The sequence below is a fragment of the Dipodomys ordii genome, unplaced genomic scaffold (genome assembly GCF_000151885.1).
Source record: "Dipodomys ordii isolate 6190 unplaced genomic scaffold, Dord_2.0 Scaffold45, whole genome shotgun sequence".
NCBI classification, from domain to species: domain Eukaryota; kingdom Metazoa; phylum Chordata; class Mammalia; order Rodentia; family Heteromyidae; genus Dipodomys; species Dipodomys ordii.
The window spans coordinates 11,298,220-11,322,444 of NW_012267261.1; the positions used below are offsets into that span (position 1 = coordinate 11,298,220).

Here is a 24,225-nt window from a genome sequence, read left to right on the forward strand (position 1 = left end):
TCTCACAATGTCAAATCTAGTAGCTGACTCAGAGATAATATGCAGTTGACTGACAGACTATGACTGAAGATGGTTCTTGTTCCAGCTGTTTTACTCATGTGGGGATATCTGATGCATTCTAACTAACACCATTTACTGCTAATTAATTACATTTTCAGCAATAGGCACAGGAATCACTTTATCGTATCCTGACATTGTCCTGTTGATACAGTTATAATTCTGCTTTATGTCTCAACATTCCACCTCCATCACCTCCATTACAATATGTGGGCCTTATTGAATTCTGATTCAGACATAAAACCATTAAAGACAAACTATTTATGAGATACTTGGAACTTTGAACATTGACTTTATGATTGATTAAATAAAAGGAACACAAACAATATGATATTGTAACATACTTATATTACTTGTTAAAAAAAAGGATCCTTTTAAAAAATAAATTGCTGAATTGTTTTGGGATAAAATTGTAAATCTGAGATTTGCTTCAAAATCATGTGAGAGAAAGGAATATAAGCAGAATCAGAGATCCAACATATTGGCCATAGGTTGACTACAGTTGAAGCAGAAGAATAGACACAATCTGGCTAATTAGCTTATGTAATCTATTTTTCTATGTGCCGAACACATTCCTGAATGAAGAGCTAATTATTTTTCAGTACCTTTAGTTTTTCTTGCAACTTGTCATGCTATGAGTTAATACTATTCTCTTATTTTCCTGTATGTGAAATACATACCAAAAGAAAATCCTGTTAGGTAAGAAGGCATTTGAGAATTTTAGGTTCCAAATACAGGTAGCCAAATTCACCAGAAATGAGCAAGAATATACCTGAATATTTTCATGATCTGTTGGATGCAGCAGAAATTGAACCTCTTGCAAAGTTTTCAGTTGATTATTGCTGCTAAATTTCAATACTTCTGAAATAATTAAGTCAGCAAATTCAGTTTTAGGAAATCCCAAATTTCCTGTTCCTATTGCTGGAAATCCAATGGATTGTAAAGATAGCTTCTCAGTGATCTCCAAACAGTCTCTGATTATGTCTCTCATGATCTGAAAAGCACAAAGCACATCTTTATACATCTTGCCTAGAAATTCTCCACAGATGACATTAGTATACTGAAAGAAACCTAGCCATTTTCCTGCTGAATTTATTTTTTTATTTTTATTTTTTGGGTCCGGTCGTGGGGCCTGAACTCTGGGCCTGGGCACTGTCCCTCAGCTCTTCAGCTCAAGGCTAGCGCTCTACAACTTGAGCCACAGTGCCACTTCCGGCTTTTTTCTTTTTGCTTATGTGGTGCTGAGGAATCAAACCCAGGGCCTCAGGCATGCAAGGCAAGCACTCTACCACTGAGCCACCTTCCCAGCCCTTCCTGCTGAATTTAAACCGAGGCCTTACCTGTAGTGAAGATGTGCTGTTACCTCCCCATTCTGGAGCTACCACATGAAGCACGTAGTGGCAGTCCAGATTACCACCACTGGTTTGGAATATGGTGCCCACATTGGCAGTGATCCCTTGTGCAGCAGCCTTCAACTCCTCCTGAAGCTCCAGCCCACCCTTTTTCAAGAGGGCCTGAGAGAGGGGCCCTCTATTGAGTGCAAGATCTGAGGCAACAGAGTTGACAATGATGTGGGTCTAAAAGACAAACCAAATATTTGTTTCAAATTCTCACAGAAGGTGTTCAACACCCAAGGCTACCTTTGAGCCACTGAGTTCAGCATAATGGGATTCAAGTCAGCATTAACTGTTCTATACTGAAATAGAAATTCAAGTGTTAGTAAATTTTTCTCCAGGACAAAAGACAGCTGACAGGAAAGAACCTATAAACGGGGTATCTATGGCTCATACCTATACTCTTAGCTAAGATCAGAGCATCAGGTTTTGAAGCCAGCCTGGACAGAAAAAGTCATCAAGACTTCGTGCTCAATTAACTAGCAAAATTTAGGGTAAAGGCATGGCTACGTGGTAGTACAACAGCTGAGCAATAAAGTAAACAAGCGAGAGCCCCTGAATTCAAGCACCTCCTCCCACCCTAAAGGACATATAAATGGGCCAAGATGACTAGAAGAGTCCTGAATAAGACCCTCTCAGTGGCTGGCAAAGATGCCATGGGCTACGGGAGACCTGAGATGGAAATGTTCACAACAAGCAAAGAGTGACAGAGAAAGGCCGGTATTTACTCATGGTGGATTGTGTGTGATGCATTGTTCAAACGTGACAGAGAGGTTCTGCCAGCCAGGGTAGAAGTGATACCCTTAGGGGCAGATTGTGGAAGAACCACCTTGAGTGCTAATCCACACACAGTGAACAGACATGAAAGCTTTTTTTTTTCTCAGAGTGCACATGAGCCATCATTAGGCTGTGTTAGTGAGGCCAAGAGAGAGGAGGAGGCGCTCTGTCCTCTGTGGGACTTGCAGAGTATTGCACTGCAGCTACTGGGGCAGTGGAAACTACACAGCTCTGGGAAGGAAAGGAGTAGAAAGCACATCTTCACATTCAGTGACAAGGGAGACCAAGAATAGAACTCATTGCCATTCCTGATTCTTGATTGAAGAGGGCATTCTGTGTGTTTATTTAACTTTAAAGAAAAAAGAGACAAATTATTTTTGATATTCTGAAAATAGTACAATAATTAAGAACCTTTTATAAATTTGAATCCTTGCTCTACTGGATTGCTAGCTTGGATAAGTTATTTCAGCCCTCTAAATATCATTCCTTCATATGAGAAGTGAGAAGAACAGTATTTTAGAACTCACCTCAAGGCATTGAATGAGAAAACACAGTCAATCAGCCTACATAAAACCTGTCACAAAGTATCAATATTAACTATGTTTTCTCACTACTACTTAAGCTTCCTGTCAAAAAAATCTAATTAATTTTCTTTGTCATTTTACACTACAACAAAAGGTTCTTTAAGAGAAGTAACTTGAACTAAAGAATAAAACTTGGCCCATATAATAGAAGAAAAATATTGGCAAATCATAAACCTGTACCCATAAGAGACGTATACTCAAAACACATAAAAAAACACTTAAAATTCAATAATGAAACAACACCACTATATAAAAGTGGGGGGAAAATCCAGATATTTCTCTGAAGAGATGCACAAATGGCCAAAAAACACAAGAAAAGATGTTCAATATTGCCGGATGCTGGTGACTCATGCCTGTAATCCTAGCTACTCAAGAGGCTGAGATCTGAGGATCATGGTTCAAAGCCAGCCTGGGCAGGAAAGTCTGTGAAACTCTTATCTCCAGTAAACCACCAGATAACCGGAAATGTCACTGTGGCTCAAGTGGTAGAGTGCTAGCCTTGAGCTGAAGAGCTAAGGGACAGCGCCCAGGACAACCAGAAAAAAAAATCAACATTATTAGTTAGTGGAGAAATGCCAGTAAAAGCACTTCTAGCTCTCTAAACTCCTATATGAACGTAGACAAATAATGGTAATGTTTGGCAGAGATGTGGAGAAACCAGATCCCTTGACATTGCTGACAAGAATACAAACTGCAATAGTAGCTATAGCAAATAAAAAGCAGTTCCTCAAATTAAACATGGAGTCTCCAAGGGACCAAGCCATGCCACTCTGAGAATGGATACTCGAACGAACCAAAACAATTGTTCATGGACATACTGTAAACAAATGATCATAGAAACAGGACTCATAAAAACCAAAGAGTAGGTACAGGTGTGGCTCAGGTAGAAAAGTATTTGTCTGGAAGCATGAGACCCTGAGTTCAATCCTGAGTCTTGAAAAAGAAAAGACAAGGTAGAAAGAACACAAGTTTTCACTGGCTGCTGAAAGTCTAAAAAATACATAGACATACAATGGAATGTTATTCAGTCACAAAAAAATCAATAAAGTGCTGAGAAATGTTAGAAAAGGTATGAACTTTAGAAATATTTTTAGTGGAATAAATCACTCATAAAAGGTCACAAATTGTATGAATTTATGTATACCACATTTTGGGGATGGGTCCACTGAAAAATAGAAAAGTAGAGGGCAAGACAAGATGGTAGATTAAAGCATTCGCCTTTTTGACTCTGTGAATGAGAATCTAATAACCCAGGAGTTACTAGATTCTGAAGAAAGAGAGGGATTACAAAAGGGTGGCAGGAAGGCAGAAAACCACAGAGATATGGATGCAACGGAATAAGAAGCAGTGAGGAGTTCTAAGTTCATTTCCAGCTCCTCTGGAGAGGAAGGGGAAACCGAAGATCCCTTAACAAGGCAAAGGGAACAGCTCTGATTACAGGCTGTCCATTTTAGCTACCAGGTAAGTCCATACACCTGATTGTGGGGGTTTGTGAGACAGTGATTAGTTTGGCTTGGAAGCTAGCCTGGGAGTTACTCCACCTATTCTCTCACACTTGCCCTACTTCTTTCAACTTCCCACCAGGAATCCTTCTTCCACTACTCCCTGGAAGAAGATCAGCCCGGCAGAGCTGGAGTGGACCATATTTGTTGCATAGAGTTGTTCTTCTGATTGGTTGGAACCCATGTTGGAAAACTGTTAAATGTCTTTAAAAAATCATATTAACTACCAGCATCCCTCTCCCTACCTGTCCTGACTCTACATGAATTGTTTGTAATTGATACCTGATCCCTAGACCTTCCTCAGATCCACTTCCTTATTCCTCTTCCTCTCCACATACAAACAACAAACTGGTATTGGTGCTAATGGCTCTTCAAGCTCACTTCTGCTCAGCTCCATTGACAAGATGCTTTCTTTTGCATTCCCCATACTCTGTTCTGTATCTTCTCAAAGTTTCCAAAAAATGGCAAGGGTAAATGCAGTATCATATGATATTTTATACTATGATAATATGATATCAAGATCAACTCTGACACTTATTGGAACCTAGAGATCTGATCTCAAGAGCCTTTCAATTCTCACAAATGATGGATCAATTTCTGCTAATAAGTGTGACTGATAATTTATCTGAGGAAAGCCATTTCAAGACAGGGATGTAGAGCATCTAACATCTCTTAATTTCCCCTTCCATGTCTTCCTTTGGCCCACTATGAGAGAGCCACAGACTAAGAAGCATCATGGCACCTTGGTGATGATTCTAAACAGAGACACTCACCTTAGCATTCTGTACATCTTCACTCACCAACAGCATTTTCAGGCCGCTTGGCGATACCAGACATAGCTGATCCTGTGTTACCTTTACAGGTTGGTCTACCGCTGTTAAATGGACGGGGGAGGCCATATCAGATAAGGACTCTGACTTGGGATGGGAAGTTGGGTCTTTGAATATAGTTTTCATAGCTTCAACAAAGGCTCCAAAAATCTTCTCAGATGGGTCCACAAGGTAAATCTCTTTCAAGGAGCTACCTTTGTGATTATATTGACAATTGTCCTTGATTGCCTTAACAATGGTCTCCACACACTGTCGTAAGGGAAAGCCAAACATTCCAGAACTAACAGCTGGGATGGCTATGGATTGGTAGTTGTTGTCCTCAGCTAAAAGAAGACTGCAAATCACAGCTGACTTTAATAGTTGTATACTCCTCTGGGCGTTATCTTCTTTCCACACAGGCCCTACTGCATGGATCACACGCTGGCAAGGGAGCCTTCCTGCTTTGGAGATGGTCGCATTGCCAGGTAGGATCTTGCCCCTTTTCTTCACTATCTCGTCACAGTCTGCTTGAAGCTCAGGGCCAGCTGCTTTTAAGAGAGCAGCAGCAAGCCCACCAATATGCTTGAGGTTCTCATTTGCAGCATTCACCACCACATCCACTGGAAACTGAGTCAAGTCACCCTGCTTCACAATCAGCATGACACCAGAGGCCAGCTCCCTCTTAAAGCTGTTGCCCTCCTCCTCCTTTCCTTTGTCCTCTTGGAGTTCAATGAAACAGCTATACAACCGTCTGACCTCACTTCTATAAAACAACACTTTATCCTGGAAGAATTGCCTGGCTCCTGGCTTATCAATGTTAAAGGTTTTAACACAGATTAAATTCTGAACTTTTGCAATGATGTCTGTGCCTTCTAGTACTTCACTCTTGGTACCAATCAGTAAAATGCCATTCTTTCTGTTTTCAGGCTTGAAAATTACCTGCACACCTGTCTTCTTTGGCCAGAATTCCTTCTTGTTTGCCCTGAAGTAGTCTAGAAGCAAGGATGGCTTGACCTCAATGAATCTCTCTATTCTCATATGTTTTTCCAAGAAGTCAAAAAGCAAGGTATAGATTTCATTGACTTCTTTCACACAGCCTGCAATGATCACCTCAGCTGGAGATCCTGAAGTTAATTCAGTGATTGCCACCACCTTTGTGTGGGAATTGTGTTTCTTTTGCAAATCATTAACTTTCTTTTTCCATTTGTTGCTATTAAGAATTTCCTTGTCTTCAACTTCAATGCGTTTATAATTTAAGCCACTGAGCATTTGCTCTTCAGCTTGTGCCTGATCTTTAGCAGAACAGCTGGTCAAGTCAACAGTTGTATCTTTTAGTTCATAGATTGCATGAACTTTCTGTTTTATAAAGAGAAACTGAGACAATTCTTTACAGTCTACCTGTTGCAAAAAGTTGGAGACCTCAGAAGAAATCTGAAGTGTTTTCTGAACCATGGAAAACATCACTGCCAGGACTTCACTCTTTAATTTATACACATCTGCACGGGGTCCTTTAACGCACAGATAGTGAGTGGCTTCATTGTAAGAGAGTTCCATCTCTGGGCACTCTGTTCCTAGGTGGTTCAGGATACCACTATGGCACAAAAGAAAATACTTTCCTGGAGAAATGGCCACTTTTTCCTCCAGACTCTCCTGTTCCTTTCTAATTTTTTGCATGGTGTTTTCTATTAATTCCTTGGTTTTCAAGGTAATGTTTTGCACATCTTCTGATTTTCCTGCTAAAATCATCATCTCCTCAGTTGTATCAAACTCAATCAAAATCCTATCATCTTCTATATCTTGTTTGATGGTGTCCCACACTCCTGGCTCCACTTGGAGTGAGATAACTTCATATTTAGACCTGATGCCAGAGAGTGCTGTGGATGCATCTTTCTGCCAGGTCTTGATTTTTGATCTTGTTTGGCTGCCCAGCGTGGTTGCAGGTCTGACGGTAACTGTACTGTTGAGTTGGGACCATGTTAGCTCACAGTGACAATGCCTCATTTCATTGTTTATCTCCTCAATCAGATGCCCTTCTTTCTGAAAAAACTTGCATAAGAGTGGATCCAATGACTCTTTGAATGGTGCTGGGAGCTTGATCAGAGGCTTCTCCTTACCATACAAGGCGGTGCCCAAAGAGATATAGTAGGGGAAGACTGATATTGGCATCTTATTGAAGTTATGTTCCTTGGACATGATGTTGTCTAACTCTTTAAAATAAAAATAAAAAGGTCACCTTCAATGTGATAATAAAACAAAACAAAATTTTTCTAGAGTGAAATCCCTAATGGCTATAGAACTTTCATGTGTTATGAAAAGCCACTAGTTATCTCAAAGTGTCCAAAGATAAATTGGTATCTATTAACAGTCCACAGGTAGATCTTATTTAATAACACTACTGCTTTCTACCCAAGAGCATGATATTAAATTCCTAATTAAGTCCTATTTTCTGTTTCTTCTTCTATCATGGATGCATCCCCATCACATGAAGAAACAGATATGAGTTTGGTCACAAGTGTACAGATAATATTTTCCCTGGTGCAAATGATAGTTTTCTGCTCAGTTTGAAACTTATCCCAGTATTGTGTTGTTCCTTCTTGGACAGTTCTAGAATTTAAGTGTTAGCAGTTTACTTAGATTAAATTAAAAACTTTCCTAGGCGAAGCAAATAACTGATAGCTTACCATGTGTCAGACACTATTCTAAGTGCAACTAAATATACTTCATTTAATCCCTACAACAACCTTGTTGTAGGTACTTTTATGACCATCCTTATCTATAAATGATACAGCTGAGGTTTGGAACAGCTCGGTAAGTTGAATAGGGTTTTATAGAGCAAATATAAATATAAAAAAGCTAAGTAAGGTTTTATCTGAGCTAATATTCAGCATCCTTCATCTCCACAGTCCATGGTCTCTCTCTCTCTCTCTGCCAAAACATCCTCCTCAGAGACATGTGAGAGCTCAGCCCAGAAACTATGGTTCAATAAAACCAGCCCCTACTACAGTCTCTCTCCTGTCAATTATACCAGGACCTCTGTGTGTGTGTGTGTGTGTGTGTGTGTGTTTCTCATTCTCCTAGACCTTGCTCATTTTCTGTTGCTAAGCAGCTATAAGAAATATCATCAAGGAAATTAAAGTTAGCCTCCAAACAACATATGTTAAAATAGTATCCACGGTGGAAAGATGTTAAAAATGATTTCACCTTGTGAGTGACTGGGAACCAGGGCTGATGTCAGGCATGATGGAAAAAATTCCCCGGAAAGGCTGTGCCCGTGACCACTAGCATGACTAATTGCTACCTTATGTCGAGTTCCCTGCAGGATTATTTCATTTAGTCATCACAACAGGTGATGGACATGTTATGAAGGAGAAAACAGTGGATTTGGTGGGTTAAAGTAACTTACTGAAGAATATAAAGCAGTAAGCCCCAAAGTGAGATTGAATTTGGATCTGACTTCTATTATCTAAAGTTAATTTTATAAATCTTATATTCTGCATCCTGAGGTCATGTGAAACCACACTTAAGTGACCACACTGAGTGATCACACTGATAGGTGAAACAAACAATAACTACAATTGTAGAATCTATATGTTATTAAGAATGTCTTTACCAAAACCTGTTGAAAACAATTTGAAAATGTATACCAATAGCTTAAACTCATTATTTTAATAAGATTGTACTTAAAGGTTATAAAAATGACCTATCATAGTTTTTTAATCTATTCACAGATGGTGACTCATTAGAAAATCTTTTATTTTTTATAAACATGCTTCTTTTTAGTCTGAGTCACTGCCTTTAGGAAGCATTGTATCTCAGGTAAACTGATCATTAATTTCTGAAAAAACATATATCAAATAAAATGCATCAGAATTTAAGTAATTGCTAAGACATGCTAAAATTGGCTTAGTTTATGTCCAATATCATAAGCTAAGAGCTATTACCTTTTGTGTCATAAAATTCAACGAGAGCTGAACTCTCATCTGGAAAACACTCAACACTGGCAACTCTTCCTCCTCCATTGAATGGATTTTCAAAGTAAAGTTGTAACTGGAAGTCATCAACACCAGGGGGCAGATTTTCAACCCTGATTGTTTTTGTCTTTTCCAGAAGTCTTGGAGAAATCTGAAGTTTTTTAATTGAATGGTGCCTGGCACAATCATCAATAAATTTCATAGGATCTGCAAGAGAAAAAAAAAATCAGAAAATTATTATATCACTAAAGTATACAGAAAAAAAATGGCCTGTCTATTGTAAGAATCCTTCATGACCATCTGAGGGGACCACGCAGAGGCAGGCAGGCACAGGAGAAAGATTATTATAAGGTTTATTAGAGAAGCCCTATCTCCCTTGGAAAGGGAGCACATGGCCTCTGCCCCTATCCAGGTGGCAGGTAGAACTTGGGGAGAAAGTGAGGGTAGAAGTGAGCTAGGTGCATGCAAGGCAGGTCTGGGTGGAGAGAGGGAGTAGCCAGCTTTATGGCGGAAAGTCTGGGGCAAGGAGGGGCTCAGGTCTAGGTAGAGCTGAGGACCAATGGTGGGGATAATACTAACATCTATTAAGATGAAAAGAACTGAACTGGCTCAGACTCTAACCTCAGCTATGTGGGAGGCAGAGATGGGAAAAATCAAGGCCCTAAACTGACTTACAAAATGAAAAAGCCAAAAGGGTTGGTGATGCGGCTCAACTGCTACAGAACCCGAGTTTGTTCAGACTCCAGGCTAGCCAGACAAAGGGGTATGCAAGAAGAAGCTATCATTCCAGTTTTGAACACAAGATTTTAATACTTCCATAGGAATCTGCATGCCTAAAATAAATTTCCAATCTCTGAACAACACTCTCATGAATGTCTTACGGGTCTCCAATCACAGCCCTTGCCAACCTGCAATAGCATCTCATCTCACTCGTTTCTCGTGTCCTTCAAGAGCAGCCTGTCTGCAGGAGAAGCTCGCACTCCTTAACCAGCTTACAGTGGCTCTGGCTATTTGATTCCAAGCTCACACTCCTTAACCAGTTTACAGTGGCTCTGGCTATTTGATTCCAAGCATCACTTTATTTCCTGTGTTAGCAGAAAAAAAAAGCCAGTCTGTTATTTTAAAAATCCACCTTGCATGCCATTTCCTGCTTCTGGTGTATTCCTTTCCTTATTATTGATTGATTGATTGATTGATTTTTACTGTTCTGGAGATTAAACCCTGGGCTGTATATAGGTTAGGCAAATGCTCCACCATCCACCCTAGCCCCAGCCTCAGCAATTTTGTTTATTCTTCAGAATTCAGCCCAACTATGTCTTTCAAATTATTAAGGATTGAGGGTGGGTCAAACCTATAGCAAGCACTGCGTTAGACTCTGGGGACATAAAGATGACTCTAACAAGTCTTTGGCAGCTTGTCATTCTGGAGGGAAGAGGCTTGAGAGAAAACACATTGTGTCTTATGGGATTAACTGGAATCAGATTTGCAGAGGACATGGTCTTTCATCTGGATTTTAAACAAGAAGAGAGGCTGGATGGATAACATACAGAGACATGACAAGCAAGAAAGCATCTGCCTGAAATGGCTTGGTTCATTTTAGATACATGCAGTCAGTATGACTGGAGTACAGACTTCTCAAGTGCAACCCTAGTATACCTCACTTGGATCTTTCTTCCCACTTCCCACAGCTTGTTGCTCACAGGCAAGACCACACCTTCTCCTCTTGTATCATTATTCACTTAAATGGAAGCTTCTTCCCTGTCCCAGACTGTGAGTTCCTCCGCAGCAAGAACTATGATTTATTCATCTTTTTGCCCATAGCAACCACACCAGTGCCTAGCACACTATAATGCTATACTTTGGCTCTAGAAGGATCCCCTAAGACCCATACACTAAAGGCTGAGAGGTGGAGTGAACTAAGAGGTAGGGCCTAGTGGGAGGTCTTTTGGTCACTTGGGAGGAGAGAAGGGTTTAGGGTGACCTCTTTCTCTGTCTTAGCCAGGAGGTAATGAGTATGCCGTGTTCTGCTACCTACATGCTGCTTTTCCATGGAGGCAAAACCACAATAGGGTCAAATGACATGGAATGCAACCTCCAAAACTATAACCAAATAAACATCACTATGTAAGCTGATTGTCTCAGGTATTTGTTAAATTAATAAGAGGCTGACGAACACAGGAGGGGTTAGAACCTTTTCACCGATGGACAAAAATGAGTCCTTTCAGATATTCCTTTTATCATAATACTAATAAACTTGAAACTAGAATAACTTCTTTTGCTGATGCCTTACCTGTCTTAGGTTTGATGTTAATTGCCTTTCCAGAATCACCTCAGTTGATCATGGTGAACTTTAGGTTGTTATTATGGTCCCTAATTTATAGATGAGGAGAGCGAGGCACAGAAAACACACTAACTAGATGAATGGCAGAACTAGAATTACGACTCCATCACTTGTGCTTTGAATTAGCCATTCCATTACCATGGTCATGGGACAGTGAGGGCTTGAATTGGAAAGCTCCTTTGTTTTAGGTGAAGATTGTGTTTCCTCATGACAGTGACCTCAAAGAGCTTCTGTATCACATACAGAAAAAGTCCTAAGGTACAAGATGGTAAGACTGAGAAGAGACAAATTCTAGAGGTTGGATACCTGGGTTCAAATCCAGTGCTTCCATTTATCAGCATATAGGTGCCTTTGTCTATGCCAATTGAGAGGTATTGCCACAAGGTTGTTGAAAGAGAGATAAATAAATACCTATGAAATGCTTAGCAATAGTACCTAATTGATAGCAAGCACTATGTGTGATTGTTAATATTATTGCTTTGAGTAAGTCCACCTTAGAATCAATACTTACGCCTCTCAATGAATGAAAATGCTCATTCCTTTACCTGGAATCATGTTAGTAACTTTAGACTTTAGATTTCTTTTTTTTTTTTTTGGGTCCAGTCATGGAGCCTGAACTCTGGGCCTGGGCACTGTCCCTCAGCTCTTCAGCTCAAGGCTAGCACCTTACCACTTGAGTCACAGCGCCACTCCTGGCTTTTTTCTTTTTGCTTATGTGGTGCTGAGGAATCGAACTCAGGGCTTCAGGCATGCAACGCAAGCGCTCTACCACTGAGCCACCTCCCCAGCCCCTAGACTTTAGATTTCTATTTCTGTGTCTCTTCCTGTCTATCGGTCTCTGTCTCTCTCTGTGCATGTCTGTCTGTCTGTCTGTCTGTCTCTCTCTCTCTTTCTCTGACACACACACACACACACATGAACTCATACAATAAAAGTCAACCTATTAAACATCAGAATTTAGTCTGAAAGCTAACTTTCTTTTCTTCCAAAATTGTTATTAATATGTATTATTAACATGTAGTCCTTTTTACTAGCTATTTTCTTTTAACTTTTCTCTGATGTGGTGTCCCAAATCTCAAGACAGAAAGAATACTGGCCATTGAAATGCCCTTGAGCTTACCTATATGCTTTGGCAAGGTAACCACAGCAACATCGAAGTCTCGGTTTATTTCCATCTGAAAGCCATCACTGGGCAGGCCACTTACATTCTCAACGAGTAAGGTCAACATTATATCAGTCACGTTTGCCTGAAGATTTTCAAATGCCACCAAAGAAGAAACGTATTCGCATTCTCTTGGGATGTCTTCCTGTTTTTCTGTTGTACTATCTAGAGAAAGTTTTGCTTCCAGCTCTTCTGATACATCTGATTTAGGAGAGACAAAAAATGTACAGATGTTACATGGTCATAGCAAAGTGTGACTTAAGATGTGACCCTTACTTTTCCAATCTTTCAGCCAACTTTTGGCAAGCTCTTAGATAGATTTTTGCTTTAGTGAATTAAAAAAATAAGACGTAGTATTTTATTTTCTACTAATATTACTGTTATCTTAAATTCAATGTAATCAAAACTTTTTGTGCCTTAACTCTCCAAGAAGCACAGTTTGTCCTCCATAGCACTTGATATTTATTTCTATCACAGCCCTCCATTACAATGATTGAACTAAGCATCTCAAAAGCAAGACCCAGGCTTGTTCATCCTTGTGTTGCTGGTGGATAGCTGAGACTCAGTAAATGATCACTGAATAGAAGAAATACTGCTTGGTGCCCTGGTGGAATGCAAGAACATCTGATGATGTGCATACACACTAACTAAATATAGTGTAAGGAGTGAGATACAACATAACAGTACTGAGTGAGACAAGTATGACCACATGGAATGGGGACTGGGCTTGGGATAAGGCTGCACACATTCAATCCCTGGTTGCCACTCTTTAGCTATGTGACCTTGGGCATGGGTCTTAATTGTATATACATCAAAGCCCCAAAACACTTGACTAAGTGAACTGAACAGTAAGTCTTCTTTCAAGCAATCAAGTTTTATAACCCATGACTATTAAAAGCTTGGTCACAAGAGAAGCCTATCAGGACTCAGAAGAAGAGACAAAGCAGCTGAGCAGCTACTGAAAGAGCTCAGAGAACAGGAGGAAATCTGTGAAGGTCTTGAAAAGTGCATAAAATTAGATAGAAAAAAAGAAGCAAAGGGGATTCTGAGTAACAATCACTAGACAATTTGGAGAAAGCAACTTGATCTACTGGGCTGTTGGCTGTTTCCCAGCAGGTAAGGTAAGAGCTCCTGACTTCCTGTGCCAATGCGTCAACTTCCGGTGCCAATGCTAGGAAGACATGATCCACTGAGAAGTCAGTCCTTTTTGCTAGGAAGACATGATCCACTGAGAAGTCAGTCCTTTTTGCTGAGGTTCCATAAGACATACCTGGAACAGCCAGTACTCACAAAGCAGTGCTAATGGACTCATAGCTTTCTCCAACATATTCTTGTCCTCGTTTCTCATTGGCTAGTGGGTACAAGTGGGCTCTAGCTTTTAGTTCACTGTGGAAATATCTTTCCCACTCCTCAACTGCAATCATCTTCCAGCCCCCCAGGGAACTCTTCCCATCCTTCTCACTTCAACCCAGAGGAATCCACAGGGTTCATCCTTTGCATGGTATGCAAAGCACTAAGAAAGTATAGTCCAAGGAAGCTCCAAGCTGAGCAGGCCCTGGTTCTTAAAAGTTTAGGTAGGAGAAGGGGAAGATCCCCCAACCTGTCTTTTTTAATGCAAGAAGAACTGCTTGCTGAATGCTTGAGCTACAATAACTGAAGTTTTACCTGGTTCTTTGACATCTTCTTTCACCCTGGATTCCTAAAACCCAAACAATGAAGTACCATTAATAGACTAGTCATAATTGTAATCTTAAATTAAGAAATCATCCATAAGACCAGCCTGAAGTTGTAGGAAAAACAGAAATTATATTGGAACACTCCCATATGGGGCTCTTGAATGCAATCTGGGGCTACATGTCACAGCATATCCATTTGCTAGGGACAGATCATTGGTGAAAACAAAACCCAACAGAATTCCCAAACTGGCCTGTAAATTCAGTTTTTCCTGACTTAACTCAATGCTTATAACAAGCTTCATAGAAGTCATCTCATTTTTTGATCATCTATTTTACAATTAAACAGCACAAGTAGTCTGGATAGCTGTCCTCTAAAAACAATGTAAAAGCACAACAAAATCACAAGCTGTAGGGTATAAAGAACCAAGATACACAGATCCAGGATTTTATTGTATTTATTTATTTAATTTTTAGACCCAGGATTTTATACCCCAATATCGTTGCGACCACAAATCTTGACTTTGTTGGTGGTGGTGATGGTCATGGGGCTTGAACTCAGAGCCTGGACACTGTCCCTGAGCAATTTTTGCTCACGGCTAGCACTTGAGCCACAGTTTCACGTCTGTTTTCTGGTGGTTAATTAAAGATAAGAGTCTCATGGACTTTTCTACCCAAGCTGGCTTTGAACCACAATTCTCAGGTCTTAGTCTCCTGAGTAGCTAGATTACATGTGTGAGCCACCAATGCCCGGCCAAATCTTGACTTTCATGAAATGTCCAAAATCAAAGGAAAAGGTACCTTCCCTCCATCTTGTCATACTACCTCAACACAGCTTTCCCCACTCCCTCAATATTGTTAGCCACTTTTCTCCTCATTCCACCACATTTTGAGATTCCCACATTTGGAAGCTTGGGAGATCATCCAGATCCCTCTGAACCCTGGCTCCGTCTGGCTTACCTTTGTTAGAATTTCCCCCTTAAAGACCGAGCCTTCATCTGGGGCTGTGGGCAATTGGACAGTGAGCTTGAATGTTCCTGTTCCTGGCAATTCCAACTCATGATTCTGTTTCTCCAGAACCCTCTGCCGAACTGAAATGTCAAGAAAACATTCAAGTGACATTCTTTATTTTATAATTATTCTAAGATTTTTAAGTCACTTCAATAACTTACCCAATTTTTCAAGAGGCTCTGTACAGTAGAAAGGGGAAAAGTTTAATAAATAGATATAGATTCTAATTTCATCTTTATACATCATTTTTTAATATTTAGTGTTCCAATTTGGATCTGCAGTTTCCCTGAGGAGCTTATGTGTTAAAGATTTACCTACCAGCCTGTAATGCTAATGAGAGGTGGAGCCTATTTGGTGGCAGTTAGGTGATGGGGGTGGGAGGCTGTGCCTTTGCAGGGATAGTGCACCCCAGCTTCTTCCCCTTGTTACTTCTGGCCATGAGGTGAAGGCTTCCTCCCCACAAGTGCACCCACTAAGACATACTACCTTGCCCCAGGCATAGAAGCCATAGGCCAACTGACTAGACTAAAATCTCCAGAATTGTTGTGCCAAAATAGAGCTTTCTTCTGTAAAAGGTGTTTTCTCCTGTTTTCATTGTACTGGCAATTTGACTAGCACAGACAGCATATTGGTTAGTGAGCATTAATTACAAAGTAGCTCAAGTCTCATCTGTTAATGAGGCAAATGGATACTGTCTTGTACTAAGACTGGGTACATTTAATTGAAGACACATTTAAGGCACTTCACAGTACCTGACACTCAGTAGGTATTCAAAAGGAAGCAATATTAATGTATGCTGAGGTGAAATAGAGAAAGCAAACCCCATGGAGAGCTAGGGAAGCCTAGGACATAGAAGGATGCAACCATGCTTCAGAAAGGTAACTCAGATAGCCATGAACAGAATTAGAAGTACGGTTAGAAAGCATTTGAACCAATTCCTCTGTCTTATGATAAGGACCTCACATCTGGTAGTAAAGGGAGTAGGAAAGAAGAGATAGGAGAGCAAAAATAAAAGAGAGAGAGAGAGAGAGAGAGAGACAACAGATGAGCTACATTGAAAAACTAGGTAGTGGATATAAGAATCCAAAGATCTAGATTCAACTTCCAACTCCACAATAAACTAGGTGAATGACCATAGGAAATACCTTAATTTTTCTGAAGCCTCAGCTTCTCTACTTAACATTTTGTCTGTGAATGTGCTTGGTAATGTCCTCAAAAACTAGGTGGATATAAGTTGTAGTTATGTATCAACAGAGAGCCAGGGAGTTGGCAAGAGTGGCCAGAGAGAGAAAAAAGCAATCAGTGTGTCTCAGATCATGAAGGAAATGGAAGGAGGAATTTACAGGAATGGGTATGGTCAACAGAGCGAGATGGTGCTGAGTTCAGAAAGAGGCTTTTGAGAGCTCTAATATTTACAGCTGTGACTCTGGAATGAATCCTGAGTTTCCTGTGTTTTGATCTGACTCAAGAGAATTTTTTAAAAGGCAGCATGAACACGTTTGTGTCTCAGTGAACCATGATGAGCCTTAGAATCTGAAACAGGCCTTTGAATGAAACTGAGAAGAAACTCGAGGCTCTTAACTCCTCTCCTTATGGGGGTGCTGGACTTGAACTGGAGTGAGGATAGAGGACTGGGTAAGACCAAAGAAGGCTAAATGTATGCTGTTTTATATGCCACAATATCCGAGACCTTGTACCTCTGTGTTGCATTCCTTTCCTTCTTTCCTGGACTTTTGACAGTCTATCCAGGTATCTGAACATGCCAGTCACTTCTCAGACTGTGTGCAGTATGTGTGGATGTGTGGTATTCCAGAAGAGAGATGGTAGTAGTGTGAGTATGTGATCCCAACAGAAAGTAGGTGAATCTGGGAGGAAGAAGAACAGAAACTGATGTCCAGCTCCCCTCACCCATAGGCACAGCCTTCATCCTGCACCAACCTTAGGTGGTCCACATTTGAGTTTATTAAGGAAATGGCTTTCCTTACTCCAAGGATGCCTGGGCTCCTGAGCAATGATCAAGAGTCAAATTATGATGAGAAATCATGATTATAAAGCACACCTCTAAGCTGGGAGCTGGTGGCTCATGCCTGTAATCCTAGCTACTCAGGAGCTGAGATCTGAGGATTGCGGTTCAAAGCCAGCCCTGGTAGGAAAGTCCGTGAAACTCTTATCTTCAATAAACCACCAGAAAACCACAAGTGGCGCTGTAGCTCATGTGGTAGAGCACTAGTCTTGAGCTGAAGAGCTGAGGGACAGCACTCAGGGCCAGAGTTCAAGCCCCACGACTGACCCCCCCCAAAAAAAGTACACCTCTAAACCAATATTTAAAATGTTTTGTGAGGAGCTGGGAATGTTGCTCAGTGAATATAGAGAACACTTCCATGAGTTACATGAACCAGTAGCCTAAGACTGATTCCCAGCACAGAAAAGAGCTACAAGTAAATTTGCATGCAACTGCTCAGATATCTAGTTAACTATACAGAAAGTGAAATCCAGTTTTTTTAATTTGTTTCTCTTTGCTATAGAATAAATGTTTCAAATAGTGCTGGTTGGCTTCCTTCAGATTATTTATATTTATATGAGTAAATATGCTACCATACACTGTGACCTGCGCCCACCGACACCACTTCTGGTCATTCTCTCTAGAACAAGAATGCATTTCCTAAGACTGTCTGGAGAGGCCAGGCATTGCTTAGCCATGCTTGGGAGGAAGTTGTTCCTCAAATGGGAAACAGATACTGATGGGGGTTTCAACACCCTCAGAGTGTTGGCCACTAAACAGTTTTGATTCTTAGTAAGTTTTGAGTTGTCTCTGCTGAGAGGGCAGACCAATGGGACCACTAGAGCAGCCTGTGGGTGTGGAGGGAGAGGGGGAGTGGACTGGGAAAACTGGGGAGTAAGAAAACTGAGCAGAGAGGTTGCAATTGTGTCCGCTTGAAGACTCAAATTAAGTTCACTTTATTGTCACAAAAATTATATTTTGTGAGATGGCACTCCTCTGCTGCTGCCATTTTGTATATTAAATTCCAGTTCTGTTCAATTGGGGTTATCAACAAACAACAGATTCTTAAACTTAAGCTGTCAGGGCTGGTTAAACGGCTGATTTCTATCCATTATCACATCCCCTGCACTGAGTCTCTAGCACAGAGCTGGGAATGTGCCTGGCTAACCTGTCCTGCAGCTGACCAGGTTGCAGGTGGTCTGTACTCCAACCTGAGAGCTGCTCCTGAGGACAGTGAGATTTTAGAGAAGAAAGAACCCCCTAAGGGTGACCTGATGCTGGAATCAAAGTGGGGGAGCCTCTAGGAAAGGGGAAAGGAGAAGGGAAATGACTTAACATTATGCGGTTCTCCTTCTGAGCACTCTGTGGTGGAATTAATCCTTGGAGAGAACTGTTCTTAGTCTTCTATAAGAAGGGCCAAGCGGGTCTCTTGTTCCCTTCTGTCTCTCCTGCTAACCTGTCTGCATCCTTCCCTTTTTCCTTCAGTGTCCCCTTCCCGGGGCCCTGTTGGGGCATTGTATCTCTCCAAACTGCAGGGCCCCAGAGCCTCCTTGCCTCTCCACAAGTCCAAAGACAGGAAGATGACTGTTGTCTGCATCCCAAGGACCACTGGTGGTTGTCACCAGGCTAAGAAATCCCAGGGGGGAGGTGGCAGGCTGGAACAGAAGCTGGAGTTTCCACGAAAGCCCTGAGCAAGCAAATAACAAATGGCTCTAGATCTCCCTTCATGAATCCACCAGGGTGAGGAAAGGGGTGGGGGGGGGCCCCTCGGGGGCTCAGCTGCTTAGTAGGACAGAACTTGACCCAGAATCAAAACTCTCAACCCATATCGTCTGGGAATGCCAGCGGTGCTCCCGAAAGTGTGGACCACCACGACACGGAGGAGGGGAGACAGGGGTCCCTGGACAGGGGCACACAGCAACCCTCTCCCGTTCCCCTCCACTAGTCAACGCAAAGCAGGTGACAGGGCCTCTGACCCCCCCCCGGGGACCCCAGAACCACTGGTTACATCCACCACCCTTGAGGAGTCCCTGCGACCCGCATGTTTCCTAATCTCGTTCTTTCCTTCAACAACGGGAAAGTCAGAGAAGGATCTGAGGTTGAGAGATTCCCAGAAGCAGCTCGGTGTACACAAAGCACCCTTGGGTGGACTCTGTGTCCATTTTGCGACCCCGTCCACCACACTGCGACTCGCCCTCCCGGGTTGCTGGAGAAGACGGCAGATCGCCCCCCCCCTCCCCAACCTTTCCTCTGCGCCCCTCACCATCATCTGGGAAGAAGAGCACCAGGAAGCGCTGTGGGTCCCCGGGCTCCTGGCGGACCTCACACTCGCCGCCTCCGGATCTCTTCGGGCTCTGGAAGTACTTCTGCAGCTTGACAGTTAAGTTCTTGGGGGGCTGGGGACCCCAGGACCCCTCCACCAGCAGCGGGAAGGGGCCCGCGCCAGCCATCCTCGGTTGGGTGCCTCTGCTCCGACTGCCGGACCCGGAAAGCGCCTTTTGCCCCTTTCGCTTTCGTTTCCAGGAAACTCCATCTGGCCTTTAGTTTCGGTCTGGGGCTCAGCGGCTTCAGGATTCCGATAGTTCCACCAACTCCCTCCCTTCCCCCACCCCAATTCCCCACCGTCATCCCTGGCCCCAGCAAAGATGCGCGAACCCTCTGGGGCTGGCATCGGCCCTCCCTCCACCTGTGCCGACCCAAGCAGACGCTCGAACAGAGTCATTCCAGTTTTCTTCCAAGTCGTCTTTGGTTGTTGCTGTTGTTAACAAGAGATTTTTTTAAAAAAGTGATTCTTAAACTGTGATCTTCATGGCTTTGGCCTCCCACTTATTCAACCATAGATGGATGGATCCCAGCTTTGCGTTCTGCCATTGAGCTGGTTTTCCTGGATCGTCAAGGCTGGATGTTTGCCAATGTCAGGGAAATGAGACCCTCGGGGGGTTTGGGTGGTACACTTCACCAGTGTCTTATCATCTGGATGGATCCGCCCAAATCCTTCTCACAGAGTTCCCGCAAGGGCTAGGGCAAAGGCAGGCACAGGGAGTTGGGCCAGGAGCCAGTGGTGCCCTGGGACAGAAAGCAGGAGGCTCCTGAAACTAGGGATGAGGCCCTTCACCCAGGGTGCGAGCCTGCAGGGCTGGGCACAGCATCAGTGCCACTTGGGCCTTAGAGTTGACCGAGATAACCTTGAGGGCTGGGAATTGGAGAGGACTCCATGGTGTGATTGCTCTGTTCAGCTCCATCTGGTCAGTCCTGGTGGGTGAAGTGGAGTCAGAGACCAGCCATATGATAGCCGAAGGGCCTGGGACCAAAGGAGACTAGAGAGGACCAGGGTGCTGGCCGAGGACGATGAGGACATGATGGAGTCTAAATTGGTACTGAAGCCTGTGAGCCAGAAGCAAAGGAAACACTCAAGATGTCTCACTGCACTATTACCTATGGGACACACAGGGGAGTGAATGGCTGGATAACAGTTGTCAGGATCCTAGGGAGGCCAGACAGAGTGGGAGAGAGAGACTGAAAAGCGTGTATTCTCCAGGTGGGGAGTGTTTCCGGTGGCAGAGGGGCCTTATGCTTCCTTCCAGCGTTAGATATCTCCAGTCGGAGCAGAGTGTGTTGACATGCTGGAGCCCTGGCAGCCCTATCCGCTGAAGAGGAGGGAAGAAAGCCAGGGCACTGGCCTGAGGACTGGAAGAGGGAAAGAAGCAGAGTCAGCAAGTACAGCGGGCAGTTCCCAGAAGAGTTGGCTGGGGTGGGGGTGGGGGAGGGGGTGGGGGGAGGGGCTGTGTGCAGGGGAGTGTAGGAGCTAGCAGCCGCTGGGGATGGGAGGGGGGAGGTGTCACAGGATCAGATGATGTTATATTTGTTTCCTGGATTAAATATTTTTAAGATAGGAAGGTCTCTGGCAAGAGTAAACTTTGGTAGGAGGACAGGAGGATGACAGGAGAAAGTGGAAGTCTTTCTTTGGTGGCATATGTCGAAAGAGGACAGTTCCAAATCATCAGGGGCAAGCCAGAGAGAGAGAGAGAGAGAGAGAGGAAGAGAGAGGAAGAAGGAGAGAGAGAATGGGAGAGGGAGAGAGAGAAGGAGAGGAAGAGGGAAAGGGAGAGGGAGAGAGATTGAGCGCACACAGCAGCCTGTCCATTGTACTTGGCAGTGGGCGATTATCCCTACGGATTCTGTAGGAGGGTGAGGTGTCAGAGCCTGCCAGTGTCAGAGGTTCTTTCACCTCTAGATCTTGCATTTCATGTCTTAATCACAATGAAGCTGAATTTTAAGATGAAGAAAGTCAACTACTGTATGGGCCAAAGACATTTCCTGAGCTTTTATACTTTTGGTATAATAGAGTTGAAGCACCTTCAATATTCTACCAGCAGATGGCGCTGGTGATCTTCTCTAAACCACCCTGGACCCCTGGAGGGCAAGTGCAGAAAACACAGCAGGTAGATCCCAGCCCTCAGCTAAACAACGTGATTGTTACAAGGCCTGGTTCCTGTTTCACCCCCCCCCCCAAACACCGGGGGAAATCAGCAATTCCAATCCCTCAGTATTTGGAGGTCCAGAACTGGGAAGTTAGTTTTCTTTTTCTTTACATCATCAGTTGATAAGAAAAAAAGGATCAGATTTATTTTCATCTTTCAAAAGAAAATCTTTATTTAGGTAAGTTGTCAGTGTCCATTTCTGGATGCCTTACAAAGACATTATTCATTATTACACGTTAATTATTGCTGAGTGCTTGGATAGGAGCTTCCAGGGGATCTGATAGCAAGTATTAAAATCCACAGAAGGTTCTGAAGGAAAGCATTGAGTTTCAGTCTCTATAGCACTTTGTCTTCTGGGTTTTTCTTTTGCATTATTCACTTGAGCCCACTCCCACCACAGCGTACTCATCCTCTCTCAATTCTACTTTCTTTTGCATCTTCCCTCTGAAAGTTTTTTTTCCTCCTTAGAAAGCTAGTACCCCGCCATCCAGGGAAGAGGAGCTTTGTGTGGGAGTAGCCTTCAACAAAGCGTGTCCATGTTCTTGGTTACTCTTCCACCGAATAGCCAATATTTGTACAACAGTGAATATTTGTTCAATTAATGTTTGCACTTTAGGATTGAACTTAACTTTGTCTACTTCATCAACATCTTCCCTTTCAGTTTGTCTGCAAACTTCTGTTGTCTAGTATAAATCTCTCTTTGTACCATGCAGAGTCCCCTTTATGGAAGGGTGTCTTGACTTAACTGTTGGAAGTGCGATTTGCTCAACCTGTTCAGACTTGCTCACAGCCATCTTGCCCAGGCCATACCTTTCGTAGGACAGCCCCAGCCAATGGAAGGGAAGCATAGAGGCTTAACCTATCCTTACTAGTATAATACAGTTCCTACAGGTTTTTAATCCTGTGAGCTGAGCAACCCATGGCATTTCTCTGAGGCTGTTGTGAGGCCTGCATTACAGCTTGACCTCTTTGACCAATTCTGCTTCCTCTCTCTCCCTTCCATAGGTTTCAACTTAACATCCTGCACATTGCATTTCATGTTGCAAGCCAAGCCCTGGAGAAGACAATCTGTGGTATACATGGGTGTTACCTTTTAACTCTATGGGATGAGGGCAGGTCACTGATTAGGAACAGGTGATGTTTGTTCAATCTGTGTCTTTCTCAGCTCAACCATGAGCACCTTCCTCGAACTGTCCTTCCTCCTTGTGATTCCAAGTTAACATGAAGATAATATATCAATCAATATGATTGATCAAGATCAACCCTAAAGTACAGATATGAATTATTACACAAATATTATCTGTGGTTGTGAAGTAGAAGAACCAGGAATCAAGGCTGGCTGATATTCTACCTCTCATCAATCAAAAAGTACATCCTAAAAAGCTTTGCTTTGTGGAAGAGATTCTGGTTCTGTAAGTTGGTGATCTCCCTAAATTAAAATAAATTCTATCTTCATCTTACATATAAACTTCTTTCTTAAAGTCTATAGTCTGTCAGTGATTGGAAGTCATGAACAAAAATAAATTTTAGTATTAATGATCTCATTATGTACCAGGCAATAATGATTTTCCTTTTTAAAAAATTGGCATGAATTAAATTGTACAAAGCAGAGGTTTTCTTACTGCTATTTCCATACACACATAGAGTGTTGTTTGATTATATTCCACCTCCTCTGTGGCTGTTTCTTGTTCCCCTTCCTCATCATGTATTCCTTCTCCCCTCCCCTCCCATCTCTTTCCCTTCTCCCTATTATCATGACCTTCTTTGTATTTTGTTTCATTTTCCCTTAGCTTTCACAAGTGAGAAAAAAAGTGGCATTTGTCTTTAAAGGACCAGCTTACTTCACTTAAAATGATTTGATGTTAGAGAAAAACAGAACAACTGAACTTTGTCTTATAACCAGATAGGTGACTGTGAACAGTATTTTTTGGGAAGGAAGAAAAATGTTATCGTCTGAAAGTAATAAGGTATTCTGGGTATGCTTGGTAGTCATAAAATACCACATATAAACTTGGATTGTGAACATTATCTACAACAGTGTCATAAAGTTCAGTAGGAGCATGAGGGTCCTTGGGCGGAGGCACAATGCTTGTCTGAGATCCAACTGTATAGTCTCCAGTGAGTACACGTGCAAAATACATGTGCTTTTTCCCATTTTCATCTGGTTTGGAGTACCTGTCATCGGCAGAATAATTGGCATGGACAGCAAAATAGGTTCCCTTTCCGTAGCTCACAGCTGTGAAGAGAAAAACAAATCATTTTAAAGAATTCCAGCATAGTATACAATTTGACATGGTTGGCCCACTTTGTCAAATAATGTAAGAAGAATATTCAGTTAAATATTTAGAGTGTGTACTTTAAGAAATGGAGGGACAAGCCGGGCGCTAGTGGCTCACGCCTGTAATCCTAGCTACTCAGGAGGCTGAGATCTGAGGATCGCGGTTCAAAGCCAGCCCGGGCA

General features: G+C 42.4%; 2 protein-coding genes across 2 annotated transcripts in view; both read right to left on the reverse strand.

The window, feature by feature from the left end:
- Parp14 (poly (ADP-ribose) polymerase family, member 14) overlaps window positions 1-19,753 on the reverse strand; it is a 35,900-nt gene extending 16,147 nt beyond the window's left edge. The window contains exons 1-8 of the mRNA XM_013019416.1: window positions 19,547-19,753; window positions 15,231-15,361; window positions 14,263-14,296; window positions 12,556-12,798; window positions 9,065-9,301; window positions 5,088-7,330; window positions 1,398-1,634; window positions 830-1,051 (exon numbers count right to left, since the gene is read on the reverse strand). Coding sequence (XP_012874870.1) covers window positions 830-1,051; window positions 1,398-1,634; window positions 5,088-7,330; window positions 9,065-9,301; window positions 12,556-12,798; window positions 14,263-14,296; window positions 15,231-15,361; window positions 19,547-19,733 — 3,534 coding nt within the window. The 5' untranslated portion in view covers window positions 19,734-19,753. The remainder of the gene's footprint in view (window positions 1-829; window positions 1,052-1,397; window positions 1,635-5,087; window positions 7,331-9,064; window positions 9,302-12,555; window positions 12,799-14,262; window positions 14,297-15,230; window positions 15,362-19,546) is intronic.
- Window positions 19,754-21,912: 2,159 nt separating this feature from the next.
- LOC105987968 (poly [ADP-ribose] polymerase 14-like) overlaps window positions 21,913-24,225 on the reverse strand; it is a 37,947-nt gene continuing 35,634 nt past the window's right edge. The window contains exon 17 of the mRNA XM_013019415.1: window positions 21,913-24,000. Within this exon, the coding sequence (XP_012874869.1) occupies window positions 23,711-24,000 (290 nt within the window). The 3' untranslated portion in view covers window positions 21,913-23,710. The remainder of the gene's footprint in view (window positions 24,001-24,225) is intronic.